Here is a 20,302-nt window from a genome sequence, read left to right as displayed (position 1 = left end):
ACAGCATGTGCCTGGCATAGAATCATAGGATATGCTGAATTAGAAGGAACCCATCATAGTCATAGAGTCCAACTCCTGGCTCTGCACAGGACACCCCAAGAGTAACACCATGTGCCTTAGAGTCTTATCCAAACACTTATTGTACTTTGGCAGCATTGCCTCCAAGAAGAGTTTGATTTAAGGCTCTCAACAAGCATCCTTCAGGTAGTGGGATCTAGCTAGGTGACCGACCCCTGGCTACTCTAATGCTCTTAGTTTCTCCTTGTCTTTCATGGGCCTAAGCCCAGTAACAATCTTCGTGGCATCTCATACTGGGGAGGAGGAGGTGGCTGGGAAGAGCAAAACCAAATATGGTATTCAGATTCCACCTTATTACTGCTGAGTAGTGGGGAATAATTGCCTCCTCCCTCAGCCCTTCAGCTGTGCTTCTCTGCAAATACAGCCCCATATGCTGTTAGCCTTTGTTCCTCCGAGGACATGTGCTGCTGACTCATGTTGTTTTACCTTGGTGATCCAGCTGATTTAATGCTGATGTGTTTTTCAGAGACTATCCTTAAGATCAGCTGCTAGTCTCTTGGAGATGTGGAACACTGATCCTTTGCATGTGCAGAGGAAATGCACTGAATGCACTGCCCAATGATCTCAACCTTACAATACTCCTTAACCCTTAATGAACAACTGACTAAAAAGTGAAGTTGTATTGTGCTTTACAACATGAGAGTAATGCCACGGAAACATCAAAGGCCCAAATCTGAAGGCATTTAAGAATTGAGTAAAATTGTCATTACCATTCAAGAAGGCAAACTCGCTTGCTGAACTATGGAATGGTACACGGTTTTTGAGCCTCAGCATTGTTTAACCTTTTGCCTTTTTAGTGTAATCCATTCCTTAAAGGTTCCTGAGACATAAGTCCTGGACTCTAAACAAATCATAACCAGTAAATTTAGATGCCCTCTCTTTGTTTCAGCTTTGATAGCCTTCAGAAAAATTTTTCAAAGTATTTTCAAATTCATATGTTGATAAGAAAAATTAATAGTATTTCAGGTGAGGGTAGTGGAGAATAGGTAGTTTGCAACTTCAGTCTCATACAAAGCATTAACCTACACATGTTGGTTAAACTCTTAGGAGACCCTGTACTTTCCTTTCATCCTAGGACAGACTCGATGCAGATTCTGAAAGAACAGTGTCAGCTGAGTTAGCAATCCTGAACTACACTGGTCCTGGTTCAGTATATGCAGTAGCAAGACAAGAAATGAAATGGCTATTCATGCAGCAGTTGTTGCTGTGCATGAATCAGTGTAGATTTCTAAATAACCATGCATTTAATGCACCACCAGTAGCAAATTACTTCTCAGCTGCTTCTGTGCTTAGCAACTGTGCTGTGAATTATCTCTCTGTTCATCTAATGTGTCCTTTTTCTTGTCTGGTCCCTTTTAGTATGTCCACAAGAATGGTGCAGTGAGTAGGCCTTTAATAAATCCTTAGGTTTATCCCACATGTTATTTTACCCCTTCTAAAGGCTGCTGCATCTGTTAGTTTTCAGTGGTGCAGGAAACCTGACAATAAGCTAGTGAATTGTTTGTGTGGGTTCTGTAGGCTGAATCTTACCTGTTGTCCAAATGCAAGTTGCTTTTCTTGTGCCCTTTCCAAGACCTCACTAAACTCTGAGTACATCCAGAAACTAGTTGGAATTGGAGGACAGTTACATCATCCAGAGCAGTTTTATGAGGAGTACAGCTGAAATTACAGTATGCACATTTTGCTTTTGGTGTTTTTAATACGAAACAATATTTTCAAGAAGTTGTCACTCATACTACACTTTGAAAAGTTATCAACAATTTTAAGTCAGCCAATTGTAGACAAAAGCTTGTAAAGTTATTCCAGTAGAGATTGTAGGTGTTTGCGGCCAGAGGCAGGGAAAATACCCTCCATGTTGCTAAGGGAGGTAGACCTGTTGATATAATTGATAAAGACTTTTGGCAAGCCTGTGTTTGCCTGTCCACTTTTATTATTCTGTCATTGTCAGAATCAACCCTTCAAAGGATTGAGTTCATTCTTTTTTGTTTTAGAAAGAATAGTGTTACCTTTATGTACTAAAATCTTCTGTTATGCCTAAATTTTTAAGCTATTCATGCCATTTTAGTGGAGTGAAATAACTTGATTCTCTTGTCACTGTCATGGTTTGTCATTTCCAGACTTTCTTTTTACTTCCTTTTCTTTTTTCTTCTTCTCTCTTTCCTTTTTTCCTTTTTTCCTCTTTCCTTTTTCCTTTTTCGATTTTCCTTTTTTCTTTTTCTCTTTCTTTTTTCTTTTTTTTTCCTCTGCAAACATGGTTAAAAATGTGTTCTGTAATGAGAAGCCAAGAAATGATACCTCCCTTCCTTTTGGAAACTCGTGTGCTCAACAACTCTGTTAATATTTAAGGACTGTCTGTCCGGTTTTAATCCATGTAATATCTGTTCAGTGTTTTTACTGAAGAGAAATGTTGTGTAATGCCAAATAAGGTTTTAAGATTGTTTTTCCACTTCTCTTATTAGTACCTTTTTCAGCAATGTCCATCACCAGAAGATTCGCATCAAGTTAATTGGACAAGCTTTTTCAATCAATCTTACTTTTATTTTAATTCTTACAAATAAGATCCAGTGTTGACGTTCATTTTTATTTGGCCTCAGATCACTGTTTGCTAACAGGCTTATATTGTCCCATTTACCCTTTTACAATAATTTACCCTTTTACAATACAGTATTTAATGCAAAACTTCTAGTTTTCTTCCAGACCTCTGAGACTTTCTCTGAACCCAAGGGATTTGCAAGTCATTTTCAAAGATCTAGGTAGATCTCTTCCAGAAGTCTTGAATGCAAGCTTGTGGTAGCTGCTGATCTAAAAGCTCTGTTTGCAGCCATTTGAGGTCCTTGCATTGAATGTGATATAATTTATTTCCAGGATAAGTATATTGACCATTTCTTATCTTGATGCCAATCTTTTGTCAATTTTAGCTGACTTCTCCTTCTCCCACACACTAATTTTCTCTTTTCAAATTGCTATTTTTCTTTGTTCTCATAGTAAAAAAAGAAGGCCCCTGCAATGGGTAGACACACCGCGTCTTACTGTCTGACCATATTATGTGTGCTGACTTGTAAGATTGCTGCCTCTTGACTACTGATGGTGAAAAGTCTTTTGATGAACGTGTAGTTTAGACCCACATTGGTGTGAAGTTTAAACCTTTAGTCTTCGAGACTAGTTCAGTGACATTGCAGAGGAATCTAATATTGTATTGTCAAGAAAACATTGATTTATTTTTTTTCCCTAGATTGATTACATGGTCTGACAGGTAGCACTTTTATTATTGTTGTAGAGGGTGTCAGGAATAACACTAGTACCTCCTGTCAGGGTTTATCGATGAGCAGCATGCTTTGTCTCCAGAATAAATCAAGCACTTGGATCCAGACATGGAGCTTAGCTGTGTCCCAGTTAAGGCATGAAGGCTGTGTAACAAAGGTGGACTATCTACCTAAGCACTCAGGTGCCTGTGGAAACCTAATTTTCATAAAAATCAAATCGTTTAACACCTGTGCAAAAAAAAGGAAAGCTACTTTGTGGAAGAGAACGTGAGAGTGTTGGTTGACCTCCAGCTGAACATGAGCCAGCAGTGTACCCAGGTGGCCAAGAAGGCCAATGGCATCCTGGCCTGTATCAGAAGTAGCGTGGCCAGCAGGACCAGGGATGTGAGCATCCCCCTGTACTTGGCACTGGTGAGGCTGCATCTTGAATCCTGCATCCAGTTCTGGGCCCCTCCCTACAAGAAAGACATTGAGGTGCTGGAGTGTGTCCAGACAAGGGCAATAGAACCTTTTGGGCTTGCTCACTACAACTACCTGAAAGGAGGTTGTAGTGAGATGCGTGTTGACTTCTTCGCCCAGGTAACAAGTGATAAAACAAGGGGAAATGGCCTCAAGTCGCACCAAAGGAAGTTTAGATAGAATAGTAGGAAAAAATTCTTCACCAAAAGGGTTGTCAAGCATTGGAACAGGTTGCCCAGGGAAGTGGGTGAGTCACCATTCCTGGAGGTATTTACAAGATGTGTAGACATGGTGCTCTGGGACGTGGTTTGGTGCTAGACTGGGTTGTGCTGGGTTAACAATTGGACTTGATAACCCTAAAGGTCATTTCCAATCTAGATGATTCTATCAATGAATGAACCTGAGACCAAATGTTGGGCATGCCCAGAGCAATCCTGTCTTGGAAGGCCTGAAGAACTTGCAATGATGTTTTTATTGGAGTCAGTTTGAGTTATGTTTAGTTCTCACTGATGTTCAGTTTGATAGACATGTTTTGGTTTACGCCCAAAAAATGATGATAGCACTGAGTGAATCATAAGTTATGAATTCAGTCAAAAGTCATTTTGTGTGATAAGGGCAGTTAGTGCTTTCTGGTATAAGAAACTAGTCATTAGCATGGCTTGGGAATAATGAGCTGCATTCAACTTAAACCTGGGGAAATTCAAGCCAGCTTAGTTCAGAAGTGTGTTGCATTACTGCTTGGAGTATTGGAATTACCTTTCTCTCTGTGATGCTTTAGATACCATTGTAAAATATTTGGAGCTGTAAGACCAAGAAACGGCACCAAGAGCAAGCCTGGTTTTAGCTCTTGTGGGAGCAGGAATCAATGCCTTGATTCTAACCTCTGCTTCCAGGCTGTGTGTTAATTATGCATTAAACAGTCATTGGATAATATCCTGGGAAGCTTATCATCAAACTTGCTGTCTTGAAAGATGATCCAAGTAAGTTTCATCAGCCCTCTGCCCACCTGCAGAAGTGTTGGGGACTGACTGTAGCCTGGAGAATTTGTTTGATGAAGAGGAAAGCTTTTAAAGTAAGATAGGAATAAAAAACTCTGCTCTTACTGTTTGAGAGACTAATTAACCTGGCTAAGCAGGTATAAATGACTTAGCATAAGTGTTGATGAATCTTTGTATTCACAGTTATGTTTCAGTCTTTTAACCTAGAGGGATTTTTCTTCCCCTCTTTAAATCTTTGCAGACTATACCAGGATAGAAAATGAATCCTCTTAAATAGTGTCAGAATGGATTTTTTCCCAAGTTTGTAGTTTTACAGCAGGACAACCTTCAGTATGGGAATAGTTAAGCCATTCTGTATATGTACTATATTATGTACTGTATAAGCTGCACAAGAGGCTTATAGTGCTTTGTTAGTGCACAAGTCCTCTTGTACTGACAGCACTGTACTACGGATTTCAACCCACAGCAGAGGTACAACATCTGCCTTAGAGGGGCAAGAAAGTAAAAGCAGTCAGTTGGGTGGGATGCCTCTGAGTCAGTTTAGAAGATGCCTCTGAGTAGTAATCTGCAACAGCAGTTTTTTAACTAAATATCTCTAGACCTTGGTATTGAAGTCAGTGTCATAAAGCTGATTTTATCACTCCTTTCTTGTTTAAAGTTACATGCTGTAACAAGTAAACATCTCTGTTTATGAGCAGATAGTATATTTGTGTGAGAAGTTTGAAAGTCTTTGTAGAGAGTTTCATTAGCCGGATGATATCAAGGCAAAACATGTAATGCCCTGTGGCATTACTGACTCAGGCTATGTAACTTCAAAATTATACCTACTTTTTTTTACCAGCCTACTGTAAGTACTGGCTAAGAGAGGCAGTTTTGTTTTAAAAATACTGTACAAGCTGCTTCTGAGCTTAATCTTTATGTCCATGTTTGATGTTAAGCACTGTTTTCAGATGCAAAATATGATTAACTTGTGGGAATTCTAAGTGTGCCATTCACCCAGTGAATTTTTTCCATCTGTCTTTCTGTTTTTTTAAGAAACACCAGTATCTCAATTCTTGTTGATCTAATTCTTTTTTTATTTCAAAAGCTAAGTGTACTGAGTCTAGCTGGGATTGAGTTAAGACCAGTACACTAAACCAGTATAACTTAGTGGTTTGGTTTTGCAGTTTTTTTCAAACAAAATGAAATGAAATTTTAAAAGCAGCTTATAAGACTTGCAGTATGTATTTCCAGCATGGAAAAGTATTGATCTTCAGCTTTTTTGGTCTTAATTCTTCCATCCAGTCTTCATATAGCATTAACACACAAAATACCAGGAAACACGTTACTTATGACTTGTTAAGGTAATTGAAAGGAATGCTTGGCTGAATCCTGCTTTCTGTTATGTTTGATGCCTAAAGGTGCTGAGAAAGAAAAAAAAAAACTCCGGAGCAGTTAAATGAGGATGAGATAAGAAAAGGGTTTAATTTGTGCCTAGGCATAAAGATCACAAGACGCGTGTGCAGGCTGTGCCTGAGATGTTACGTTTTATAATACTGCCCGACCAATCCAAGTTTTGTCCCTCCCGTAGCTTTTGCCCTGGTCGACCCCCTGGCCCACCCCCTGGGAACTGGGTCTGGGGGCTTTTCTTCATCATCTTCATCTTCTTCAGAGCACAAAGGGTACACGGTCACCCAGTTCTTGACTCTTCTCTTGCCGTTCAGGCCAGGATTAGATGTCCTCAAACAGAAGAGGCCTGCCTTGACAAAAGACTAAACATTTTCTACTGGAATTCAGGGGTAGAATTGATATGGGGACATAGAATGGGGTGATGGGGTAGGGAATGTGTAAACTATTGTGCTAAAGGGTGAGGGAATAAGGGCTGCAGCTTCTAAAATCTACTTCTACTACTTAACTACTTATAAAGCTTATAAAATTAGGAAAATAAGAAAAAAACAAATGGACCTTACGGCATCATGTTGCTATGTGATCCTCCTCAGAGTTGAAGTGTATCACTGCTTTCATGGGCCTCTCGCTTTTGTGGCTTTTTTTCTTGTCACCAGGTTTCATGTAACTTTACAATGTGTGCTAGCAAGGGCTTTTTTGTAGTATAGTTACAAGGATTATAATTTTGTGTGTGGGCATTACCTCTTTCCTCCCCCCCCCAGGTTTTAGGTGCTGATTAAAGCTATTAAAGGACCACTGGTTATCAGTGACACAGCTTTATTTCTGGGTCTAACACACTTTGAAACTAAAGAAATGCCAAACTGTGCAGAAGATTTTTTTTATTATTATTATTCATTTGTGCCTCACTTGGACATTTTCTAGTAACTAGTTGTTCCTATAATGTGTTCATTCATGATAATAATAGGAAAAGTGGGTTGATTATTAAGAAAAAGTGTCTGTGGTGACCCTGTAAGTCTTGGGGGGTTTTACCAGTTTCATATAAAGAAGAACACTATATATGTAAATTCTGAGGGCAACTGCTTTTTTCTTTTCTTTTTTCCTCAGTAGGTGTTTTGTCAGCAGTGCCAGTCAAACTTAGACAAAACCTTGGTTTGTTATCAAAGTTAAAAGGTTCGGGTTTGTTAGCTCCAGGTCTGTGATGTTTCTTCTTCTGAGGTCCAGCCGCTAGAGGGGGTCTAAAGCACCCTCTCTCTATAACTAAGGCTTGTACTCGCTGACAAAACACATCTTCAGGGTTGAATGATTGCTGGATTGTTGTGGAAACATACTTTTGAAAGGAGTCTGGTTTCATAATATTCTTTTGTTATTGTTGTTGTTTCTGAAGTGAGGCTGTTTTTAAGGATAATTATTCAGGAATATTTAAATAGTTTAACCATTTGAGTAACTTTTCTTTGCAGGTGATCTGGTGAATTAGTGTACCATCAATGATGGCAGAACATCCACCATTACTAGATACCACTTCGATTATAAGTAGTGAAATCCCTCTTCTGACTTCCCCCATTGTTAGTGGGGATGGAGCACAACAGGTAAGGAAACTTCAGTTGTATTTTTTTCTTTTTTTTTTTTTTTCCTTACAACAGTATCACTGACATATTGACACTGTAAAAGATAGTAATCCTTCATCTGGAAAATATTTGTGCAGCTTTGGCCATTCATGAGAGGTTGGGGTGAAGGTAGAACTGATGCAGAGATGAAATTTGTAAGGAGTGTGAAGCAGAAAACCTGTATTGTGAAAGAACTTCATAGAAGAATGGGACCAAGCAGCTGCCAAGTCGACAAGCTGCCATGATCGCATCTTAATTTGGAAGCTATATATGTAAATTACCACATGATCTTATTAAGGTTAATAAACCTTCTCCTACGGTAGAACATAGTAGCTGAGGCACAGCATGTGCTAACAACTACGATGTCTAGATTGATACTTGCTTAAAACTAAGTACTTTAAATGGTGGGACTTGCTTTTGTATGTTAGTGTCTGCCTGGACACTTCTTGAATTTATATTTCTGGATGGCAGTGCATCCCATCTAGCACATCAGCTGCTCCTCCCAACTTTGTGTCGCTTGATGATGTACTTTGTCCCATCATCCAGGTCTATAAAGAAGATAGTAAACATTCTCTGCCCCAGGGTCAGCCACTGAGGTAGGTGACTAGTGGATGGCCTTCTGCTGGACTTTGCACTGCTGATCACAACACTTCGAGACCTGTCTTGGTGCCTGTGTTCAGTCTGTGATTTACCAGTTTCTGTGTGAGGATGTTATACAAGACAGTGTCAAAAGCCTTGCTGAAGTCATGATAAACAGTAGCTGCTGCTCTCCTCTCATTCACCAAGCTTGTAATTTCTCGTTGAGGGCCATCTAGGTTTGTCTGGCATGATTTCCTCTTTGTGAATCCATACTGACTACTCCCAGTCATCTTTTTATCTTAAATGTGTTTGGAAATGGCTTCTAGGAAGATTTGTTCACTCATCTTCTCAGAGCTGAAGGTGATGTTGACCAGCTTGTGGTTCTCTGGATCCTTCTCCTTGCCCTTTTTGAAGATTGCCCTGACATTTGCTTTCTTCTAGTTCTTGGGAATCTCCTCTATTCATCATGACCTTTCAAAAGTAGTTGAGACTGAGCTACTTGTTCTACCCTCCACAAAAATAAGGCTGTCAAGCTGTGCTGTTATCTGTAATCATGCAAGATTTTGAGTCAGATATGAATTTAAATGTTCTTTTGGATATGTCTTTTCTTTAAAATGTTGTGTCTTTCTCCTACCAAGTAAGATTAAAACTGGAAAACAAGCAAAGTGTTTCTTCAAAGAAATAAATTTGCGGGGGGTTATGTTAATCTTCTTAAGGGAAAAACAGCATATATACTGTCGGTGCCCTTTTTTGTAAAAAATAAAGGGCAGCTCATAAAGACTACTGTCCAAAGTGGAACTGGTAGTGATCTTGTATATTTTAAAAAAGAGAATCATCGGAAAATATTGGGCAAATTCTCAGTCATCAATAAGAAATGTAATTTTTTTTCCTCATTTAATGATAACTAGCAATTATACCACAATGTTGTCTACTGTCCATGTTCCACAATGTCTAGTGAAAGTTGCAACTTCCATTTTCTGTCCTTCCTTCCCATCTGATACATGATTCATGAAGAATCAGCAAGTGCATTTGTTCAATGGCAGGAAACTTTACTGGAAACCCTTTTTTGCTTCTGGTGATTTAAAAGCCATCACTAAGTAGAAAATACTTTGTATATCTGAAATATGGGAAATCCAGAATTGCAGGGACTGCTTTCTCTGTCAAGGTTGTCCCATTAAGACTTAGGCTGCAGAAAGGTCAGGCAGGTGCTTATTTATGTAAGAGAGTCTTAAAATTATTTGTTTATTTTTTATGGTACGCTAATGAAGGGGGTAGATATAAATGAAGTGTGATGTATTCAAGTACAAAACACTGTAATGCTGAGCCTTTTTCATCTTTTATGAAAAATATTTTTAACCTGAATATTAGTTCATTGTATTACATTTTTTCCCTCTTGTGACTTTGAAACTACAAGAAGGGAGAAGACTTCTGCCTTCATGATGGAGTTGCTAATTTTTCTGAGAGCCTGTTTACTTAGCTACAGTACACATATTCTGTCGGGCTTACTTCCTTAAAATATGAAAAATACTTCTCCAGTTGCTTTCATAACAACATTGTGGTGTTGGATTGCATAAACTGTAACTTCATCTGTAGTGCTGACAGAATTTGATTGTGTTCCTGCAATCAAAATTCGGAGCTATTTTGTCCATGTAAATAAATATTATATTCTTCTATCTTCATAGTGTATAGGTTGGTCTGTAGCTGTTCTAATTAGTTTTAGTCAGTTCTGACTGAAAAAGTATTGAAGACGAGTAGAAAATTATTTATTTACCTATTTTGTTTGTATGTTGGTATTTTCTGTGTTAGACTAGTTAACGGTATGCTAAACTTGTAAGTTTTTGTTCAGCTGTAAAACATCTGAGGATTTTTTTTAATCAATTCTGCCCTTCTTGCATCTTATCAGAATTAATTATTATAATTATGGTGACATATGTTGTATATACTGCATAGCTCTTACCAAATGAATACAGACCATTCAGTACTTTTCTGAAACAGTTCATATCTTCAAGATAATCTGTTTCAAATACTTGAAGTTCTGCTAGCAGTGTAAATGTGAAATAGCAGTACAAATATTTGAACATGTTAAGATGAAAGGTCATATGCTTCAAATAGCGGAAGTGTCTGACCAGGCTAAAGCTGTAACTTTCCACCATGTTTTAAAACAAAACAATCCACAAAGTTAGAGGAATATGAGTGTTCAGTCAGAAAACATGGGGAACTTAAACTGGATGTTCATATGTCACTCAGTGCTGCTGTGGGAGACTGCTGCGTTCTCTGTCCCACAGAACAAGGGACTACTTAGTTTCATAGGATAAAACCAGTGACAAGGAAAAGCAAAGACTAAGACTGTTGGCTCCTCCTTCTCTGTTAAGCACAGAAGTACTACTTTTACACCTTCCTATCACTGTGTTCAGCATGAGTGGGTAATGTACTTATATCTTGATGGTGAGTAGGGTTGTGGATGGAGAAGATCTGTGGGAACTGATAGAAACCAAGTGACTCAGAAAATATTGTGAGAGGACAGAAGTGCTTGAGAGTTTTTCATGTAAGGAATACTACTTCAGTCATGCTCTACTGATTATTGTTGAGGCTGGACAGGAAGGATGTGCTTGATTATGTGAGTCCTGATTTGGTGGGAGGAAAGAAAAAGAAGAGGCAAGAGTTCAAACTATTTTAACATACTGATGTTAAATTGTTTTGGAAAGTTTCTGCAGCACCCAGCACTATTCCGAAACAAAACAGTAAGTTGCTGACACAAGTTTCCAGCAGCCCTGAAGTTCTGGACCTTCACAGCACCTTCCCACTAAAGCTAGCACTTGCAAAGTGAGGCATCTCTATATAACCTTTGTGTCCTTTATTACCAGAAAAGGTAGATAGCATTCTCAAAGTAGCCCAGTACCTGTTAACCATTTCCTTTTCTCTGGGAAATGAACACACAGTGTTTGACCTTTAGTCAGCTTTATTTCTTGGCAAGGTGTTGGGATAAAGTAATACTTCTAGCTTGGGAAGCTGGTTGTTTACCCTCCAAACTTAATTGAGAAGTTTAGATGCTTGGTGGGTTTTCCAAAATTTACACTCTATATGTTTGTGTGTAGTGCATGTGTGTCTGTGTGTATATACTGTGTGTGAGTTAAAATAGATACTTAGCATCAAATCTACAAGGTAGTGTTTCTAAAACCAATTTCTTCTTTAAATATTTAAACCTCTGATCTTAAAAGTTACTATTAACCTGTTATCATAGGAGAAAATCTTCAGTCAGCAGAGCAATAGATGGCTATAAAAGCAAATTAAACAATCTGCTTTTTTGGCTTTCTGGTTGTTTACATATGGGGCAGCACAGCAGAAATATAATGGTGAAGATGTAGACTACACTGCTAAATGCATTTCCTCAGTTTTCTTTCTGACACTTCTGCTTCTGAAAAGCATATGGTACATTATCAAGTTCAGTTTGCTTTGTTTTTCCCTTACTGCTGAAAATCAAGCCTAGAACTGCATATGTTTCATGATCTTTTCCTCTACGAGAAAAAAATCCGTGTTAAAAGTTGTTTAACAACATATACTGTTATAACTGTTGTCCCTAGTTTCCATATTGTGCTGTTTTCCTTTCATCTGTGTTTTGATTTCATAGAACACAGAGTATGTGCATGGCTGCTTCTGCCTTTTTTGGCTGAATTTTTTTGTTATTCTTTTTTGTACTTCCCCCTTGACTCTGTTGAATTAGCAGATACGTCTAGCTTCTCATTTTGGAGATTCACTGAAGTTTGTTTTAGTTGACAATTATTCTTTCATCCTTCAGTGACTTCATAGCATTGAAGCACACCAGAAATGTGTTCCCTGGAACCATTGGAACTCTCAGGCATGCAAGTGCTTCAGTGCCAGCTTATTGAAGCTCATTATCAAGCTGTATTTTTTCCCCAGGATTGATTAGTACTTTTGTGTAGCAACCATCACTGGAAAACATATCATCAAACTTATATGAGACATTCTGTATACAAAAAAACTCTTCCATAAAAGTTTTTAACTGGTTGTTGGCTATGATTTTTTTAAAAAAGCAACATCGCAAAAAAAAGCTACAAGGATGTGAGTTTTGATGACTCAAGATTACTAGATCCTTCCTCTATCTGACCTAATCATATTTGGTTAGGAAGGATGAAGTTTTGTTTTAGTTAAACGTAAATTTTTTTTGCCTTAGAGATCAGAATTGTTTCTGATGTATTTAAGCTATGTCCTTGACTGCAGATGCATTGAAAACTTGCTTTAAAATTCCTAGAGGAAGCCATCATCCTCAGCAGAAAGTGAAGATTCAAAATTCTTTGGTATATAGTAATGTATGAATACTATGCTGCTTTTGGTTAGCAGAAAGCAGCATCAGACTTATTGCACAATTTATGCTAGCATTCAGAAATATTTATTTTAATATTTGCTATCGGAAAATGAATGTAGAAACAAGAGTGAAGGCTGTGTAGTTCATAGCCTTTTCTACTTGTATTTGGTATGAAAATTCATGGAATGAAACATCGTCACAAAACTTCTGAGTAATCTTCTGTTCTCTCTAAGATGTGTTTTCGTGTGCGTGATATAAATCCTGGGTTAATTTTGGTCTCTGATACAGTAGATTCCTCCCAAGATACTTGAGGCAGGATTTCTCCTGTTGACATATGGGAGAATTGGATGACATGTGAAAATTGGATTTCAAGTCATTTAGTCACTGTAGGTTGCTAATACAGTCAATGGGGAGAAATAAGCATGTCCAGAAGATGATCCCTTTCATGTTTTAGGAAGGTGGTTAAAGATCTGTACTTGTTTTTTTTCCTCTTTTTTTTTATGAGGTGAGAAGGTGCAAATTGGCTGGAGCTATCAGCACTGAGGTAGCCCACTTCTCTGCAGTCTGTTGCAAGTGGGCCCAGTTCCTGAGTCTATGTGCTCCTTTATCAGTAAGGTTTGGAAGGGTACAGTTATGCCTAAGTGGTGTCCTGGACTCAGGCATGTCCCCATCTCTCCCCTTCTCTGTGCGATGGGAGACTTAATGCTAAGTAAGCTAGGATCTGAATGCCAGAGTTCAGGACCTATAAAGTCCTGAAAGTGCTATAAAGTAAAGTGCTTACCTCTGTTTCCTCAGAACACAAGCTCCTGTAATCTCTCTGTAAGTTGTGACAAAAATGTAACTGTTTTGCAAAGTCATATTTTTAATTACAGAAACTCCACTCTTAAAATATATGAGAATTACACACTTGACTAACAAGTAATCTGAATACATCCTCTGCTAGCTGAAAGCTGGGTTTTTTGCTAGGAAGTATTTCTTTACTGAGAGTTGGTGAAACGCTGGAACAGGCTTTCCAGAGTTGTGGCCAATGCCTCAAACCTGTCAGAGTTTTAAGAGGCATTTGGACAATGCACTTAACAACTTGGTCAGCCCTCAGTTAGTCAGGCTGTTGGACTAGATGATCATTGTAGGTCCCTTCCAACCAAAATAGTCTCTCGTATTCTGTTCCATGGTGATTGAGACTTTGCTGTAACTGGGCAGAGTCCATCTAACACTCTCTGTGTTACAGAATTATACACTGTATAGAGCAACCAGAATGACATTCTCTGTTCTAGAGATAAACTCAGGTTTACGTACTATAGCAAAAAATTGTCCTTGGCTTTAATTTTTCTCCCTTTCTTTTTGAAGTAGGAGAGAAAATATATGGGAAAGAATTGGGTGTAAAGATTTCTCCCATCAAACCATTGGTCCATTGCTGACTGAGCCTTCTCAGTCTGGTCTAATTGAGGATGTATCCTTTAATTTCTCTTCCTGCTCAAGTTCATGTTGTCACGGTGGTTTGATATACAGTGATGCCCAAATTTACACAAAGCTGGGTGTATAGGGTACTTTATCAGGGTAAAAAAAGCCTACATTAGAAGTGCTATTGATACACTTAACATTCTAACTTTTTTTTTAATGAAATGCTATTTTGAATAACTAGAAAACACAGTTCTTCCTTTGGCACTTCCTTTTGTGCTCTATATAAGGTAAAAATGGTAGACAATAGTTTTAAATATTGTGGGATTTTAACTTGCTATATCCCCAAACAGGAATCTGAGCTGTCAGAAGCAATGCTGGGAAATCTAAAATTCTCTCCTAGTCCATAATACTTTGTAAACCAGTGGCTTATATGTTCCTGAGTCTGAATTCAGTTTCAGCTTGCTTATTTATATTTTTCTCTTAGTTGTTGCAATTGCATTGCAGGAAGGGGGTTGTTCTTAAAGGATATAAAGGGTATTTATGACAGACTTTAATTTGATTTAAATTTTGTTCAGCAGAGTTCTTTAAAAATTGAGAAGGTGGTATCTTTTTCTCCTACTTATCCCATTGGCCCTTGAAACAACTGTATAAATGACAGAATACTGCACAGCCTGAGTGAGCTCAGCTGTGACATCCTTAGGGAAGATCTCTGAAGGGGAGGCTACAGTTCATAGCATTTACTGCTTGTAGGGGAGAGAAAGAAGAGTGTCTATGCTGCTTGCTAGGCCCTCTTTTTGTGCTTCAGAAGAGTGAAAGAAGTCAGGGCAAGGGCTGAAAGGGCTCTGCCTTAGCCTACAGAGGGGGAAGCAACTGTCACTGACTTCTGAAATAATGTTGTTCAGCTGTTATCACAGAACCATAGAACATTGCTGAGTTGGAAGGGACCCACAAGGATCATCGAGTTCAACTCCTGGCCCTTCTCAGGACACCCTAAGAATCACACCACGTGACTGAGAGCATTGTCCAAATGCTTCTTGAACTCAGACTTGGTGTTGTGACCGCTTCCCTTGGGAGCCTGTTCCAGCACCTAACCACCCTCTGGGTGAAAAGGATTGATCTGCTTTATAATGTTGGATATTGTTTCCTGGTAAATGCCTAACTGGTTGCACACACTTTCAGACATGCTTAGCAAATCTTTTAACTGTCCACCTCACTTTGTTCATCTTGGCTAGCTTTCATAATGTTTGTGAGGTTCTGGTTTTTAGTTATGACTAGGTATTACTTGGAAGGAAAATACTAGCAGAACTCTCTAACAATAACCCAACTGTTCAGGTTGTTTCAAATATGAGCTAAAGAGCAAACTAACTCTTCCCTTCTTCTCAGCATTAAAGTCTTCACAACAGATTCAGAGAACCTGGAAGCAGAGAGTCTTCAGGAGTATTATTTTTTGCATGGGGAAACTCAAAATAGTACCTGTTCAACACAGAGGACTTTGTGGCAACTGCTAGTACAGCCTACAAAGTGTGAGAGTTACAAAGTACATACAGTTGAAGTACAGCTGAAAAGTGTCTTCACTTTTGATACTCAATTGAAATGATTGCAAGGGTGTTTTGATTCCACAAGTGTTGTAAAGAAGACCGGGGTATTATGGGAAGAGAAGGTTTTTATTTTTTTTAATACAGTATGTAAAAAACTGATAGGAATCAGATGAAAAATCTTCAAAGCACCTGACTTTCTTTGAACAATGCCACACATAGTACATGACAGCAGTTTTAAGTTGAGTTTGGGGTTTTTTTTAGAAATGAGGGGGGTTTATTCTGTGTAATATTTAGTAGCACCTTAAGCAACTGGGGGGTTGGGGGTTTTTTAATTGTATTCTTCACTTCAAAGAATTTTTGTTAAATTACTTAGTTTTCCAACATTAAATTGGCAGTTTTATACTTTCAGGGCATTTAGATAAAACTTCTATGAAAGTTTACTCCCTGGTTCTGTTTTGCACTGTTGCAGTTGTTGATCAGGGAAAACACCTACTGAGGGGACTAGCCCCTGGAAGGTATTAGTTAGCCCTTGCTACCACTTTGCTGTGCATTATGAGTTTTGTTCCTCATCCACTTTTGCTTAGCATTATGAAACTGAAGTCCTGTTGCCTTCAAACCACAAATCATGAAATGAGAATAATCTGATTGAAGTCTTCCAGGTTTTATTTTTAGAGGTTGATGTGTCTAACCACTGGCCATGACTAGAGTTCAGTGACTGCCCCTAACACTGCTTCCTTCTAATTCCCTGTAAACAAGGCTTAGCTTAAAACTTTGAAGCACAAATGTTTGTCCGTTGCATTATCGAAATTCTTTGAAACACTGCTTACATTTATACTTTCACTGATTTAAAGATATAATAGTGGTATTATTTTAAGAAGCAAATTTTCTATGCACTGTCTGCTAATCACAGACTGTGTCAGTGCTGCTGAAACAGATTGGGTTTGCTGTAAATGAGACAAATAAAACTTTGCTCAGCCAAGCTGTGAGAACTGAAAATGCAAAAGAGATGAGACAAATAAAGCAAAAGCAAGTAAATGAAAATTATAAGTATTTCTCAATAATAAAGAATTAGACATTATGGAACATAAAATGATTGACACTGTTGTATGTGGACACTAAGAAGTCTTGAATGTTTATCAGTGACATTAGATGCAGATTTAACATTTATCTTTTACTGGTTCTTATAAGAAAACTTTGTATTCTTATAAAACAAGGCTCCAAATCATCTTTCCCTGCCTTTTCTTCCCAGGGATCAGCTTTCTGCTGATCATCTTCCACATGAAGAGAAGGGGGAGAAACACAAGTACAGTAAGAATTTAAAAAACTTTTCGTAAACAAAAACAATTTATTTACTAGAATAAAAAAAAACAAACCAACAATTCTTGGATCTTTCCAACCTGCCTTTCTACAATAAGCAATGAAAGCTAATTGAAATCTATAGTTTTTGAACATCACTGCCAATGAGCAGTCTAGTCATCTGTCCAATCTCCCTGTTTCCAGTTGCTTCTGGGGATATTCTGTCATCTTAGCACATTCAGTGGTGCTGACAGTATCTTATAGCAGTAGTTAAAGATTAAATGTTTGCTGATTTTATTATCTGTCAGCTGCCTTTTAGAAAAATGAGGAAGAGTTGCTTGGTCTGTCCTCTGAAAACATAGGCCTTAGGAGCATGTCACCAAAAAGGTGGCTTTTTTCTCTTGCTTTTTTCGAACATGCTGCTATTATCTGTGTAAGCTGAAATAGTTTGGGTTGGATTTGTTTTTTAAAAATCACAAGAATGTAAATTGCTACTATAACTTATTAGGTAACACTTAATTCTGTATGGATTTCCTCCGAAGTCCTGAAAACCAGGATTTGTTACTGGTTTTTTACGTCACTACCTGTATGTTTACTATTCTTCATTGAGAAAGTGTTAAACTCCGTATATAGAGCAGTTAGATCCTTACAGTCAATATTAGCAGATACTAGGCTAGAGAACTGTGTAATCATGGCAAGCCTGTAAATTCGAATTTGTGGAAAACAGAATATTTAGAACTTTAGGGTTAAGACTGTTACATCATGTTACTTGGACAAAGATCAAAGTCTATAGGACACTTCTATAAATAATAGTGAGAGGCCTGTTTTCATCTGTCGTTGATACTAAAAAGAGAAGATACTTTAAGGGAAAAAAAGAAAATTCTAACATTACTTTCCCTTAGAGATAACACAGAAATGTTGTGTGCTGAGTCTTCTGCGAATTGGTGTGGTATAGTACAAAGCTCAACCTAAAATTTTCAGAACTCTTTATTGGTTAGTAGCCAACATAAATGTGCAGGGAGTAAGTTTTTAGGAGATGTAAAAGAAGATGGGAGATAGGAAAAATCTTATGAAAGATGGCTTTAAGAAAGAATTATATGAAAGTAATGTTTTTTACAACCATGAAATTCGTAAGCCTTTGGCAATTCAGAAATAAAATTTAAAGTACTGTTTTAATTTAACTTTTATTACTGATGTTAGATGTTCCTATTTAATAATCATATACTCTCTGTAATACCTGTTACATAGATATTTTGCATTTTTCCATTTAGTATGTTTTCTAAGCGTTAGTGGGTTCGATTGTGGAAAAGAGTAGTTCATAGCCTCATTAGCCTTGTTATGTTACAAAAAGCAGATCTTGAACACACAATCAATGGAAAAACGATTGTGCCGTGTTTGTAACTGACATCACCTCAGCTCAACCACAGGTGTGATTCCATCTGGCAATTCTGGTGCTGCTAATGAATAACAACACTAGTCTTGCAGTATTCTTTGATAAGCAGCATGTAGGAACTTACAAATATTGTTGTACTAGTCCTACAAATGGGAACTCTGGCATAGGTGAGGTTACAAACCTACAAATCACAGTAATTCCATGTTGGAGCCATGGCAGAGCATCTTGAGTCTGCGTCTGATTTTTCCATGTTCACTAAACCACACTCTGTGAAGCCAATTGATTATTTCCTTGCCGTATCTTTTTATTCTATTACAAGCTGTTCTTTTCCTCCTTTCTTTCTGGCTTACTTGCAAAATGAAGTCATAAACTGCATCACAGATTATAAAGTCAGAAGTTGGTTGATTCCGAGTTAGTATATCCTATCTGGGAATTGGGAGGCTAGATTAAAAATGCAGTTATAAAATGGCATATATTTGGAAGCTTTGTTCTCTTAAACCCGAACCTTCTGTTGACTGACGTTAGATGATCCAGAAGCAGATGCTGCAGCAGCTATTTGTTGATTTAGTTGCTATAGTGACATGATACATTCGTGTACAGCAGGAAGCTCACTGTACGTTGGCTAATTTGATAGGAAGGAAGGCTTGAGGTAGGTATTGCTGACTATATTGTTAATTGATCCCACCTTTCACATCCTGCCTCCACATGCTTCGTGGATGTACAGCTACAGAGGAAGGTAAAGTGAGATACTCCGACGTGGCATTTAGGTTAAGGTGCCCTGTTAAAAGAAGGGGGGGGCAGTGTTCAACACATCACTGAAGATTACCTCAGTATTAAGTGAATGGAACAGATTGGAGCAGCTGGAGTGGTGACTGTTGAATCTTCCTTCATCCTTTGTCACTGTGGTAGCACCAGTTGAATGAGAGAAATAAAAGGATGCGAGCAACAGTAAGTCAAAGTGCTAAGGCTTTTGAAATGGGTTACGAGATAAAGCATGTTGCTAATTAACATCTTGATTGGAGCTATTAGTGGAGAAAAATGTAATTGTTCTGAATAGGTGCCCTAATGACAGAGCATAACTGTGGCTCTGCCTGGAAGTTGTGTTTTATTATATTCACCCTTTTCTAGAAATACACCCTTTTTAAATCTTGTTGCAGACAGACTTTTAAAGATACACTGTACATCTTCCAAAGAGCTTGGCTGTACCATCCTCTTAAAAGGTTCAGTGTTTTAAATTTTTTTGAAGTCAGAATGACCAAGAGCATTAGCTAAAATGCTTTCCTAAATTTGAAAAATATTAAAAAATTAATTTACCTTTGTCCTTTTGGTTAAAAATTTTCTGAGTACTGCTGAGCTGATTTCAGTTGCAGTATTTTTAGACAAACCACTGCTGTCTCTTTTTCTTTTTTTTTCCCCATGTTGATGTATATTAATAGTGCATTTAGAAATACGATTTTGGTAAAGTCTTTCCATTATTTGTGAATTTTACTGACAATCATTTGCTACTGACTCAGCACCTATAACCATATAAAGCTAAATATAGATGCTTTCAGATTAATAATAAACAAAACAAAACAACCCTAAAGCTCTCTCCTATTTCCTAGTAAAACATCTCAGAAAATAATGTTGTTTCTGCTAGTATAAAAATGGTTTGTGATTTTCTTCTCTTTAAATTTTGGAACACTTAGCCATTTTGGTTTTTAGGAAGTTGTAGGAAAAAAAAACAACTCCCTGCTACCCCGAGAAACACACACATCCCACAGAACCACTCCAGAATGAGGGAAAATCAGAACTGTGCTTTTTGGTAGTATTGTCTTGCTCCAACTTGTAATCTTTCTTGTTTTACAAGAACAGTCTCTTACTATGTGGTTATATTGGAGTGTGCTTTGACCACAGTTGTAATGTAACATACTCTTATTTCTTCATTTTATATATACAATTTTAGCAATGGCTAAAATTAATGTAACATGTTCTAGCTTATAC

The 20,302-nt window shown here is 37.8% G+C and overlaps 1 protein-coding gene across 6 annotated transcripts in view; it reads left to right on the top strand.

The window, feature by feature from the left end:
- Nucleotides 1–20,302, top strand: part of FNDC3A (fibronectin type III domain containing 3A) — a 117,542-nt gene that overhangs the window by 11,941 nt on the left and 85,299 nt on the right. For 3 of the 6 annotated variants that reach the window (XM_027648729.1, XM_027648743.1, XM_027648735.1), the window contains one exon: nt 7,642–7,770. In XM_027648729.1, the coding sequence (XP_027504530.1) occupies nt 7,669–7,770 (102 nt within the window). In that variant the 5' untranslated portion in view covers nt 7,642–7,668. Of the gene's footprint in view, nt 1–7,641; nt 7,771–20,302 lie in introns of those variants that run through there. The other 3 variants (XM_027648788.1, XM_027648747.1, XM_027648781.1) reach the window with 2 other exon arrangements.

Source organism: Corapipo altera, unplaced genomic scaffold, assembly GCF_003945725.1.
Source record: "Corapipo altera isolate COAL_440 unplaced genomic scaffold, ASM394572v1 0, whole genome shotgun sequence".
NCBI classification, from domain to species: domain Eukaryota; kingdom Metazoa; phylum Chordata; class Aves; order Passeriformes; family Pipridae; genus Corapipo; species Corapipo altera.
Note: the sequence above shows the minus strand (reverse complement) of the source record. Positions and strands in the feature narration are given on the sequence as shown.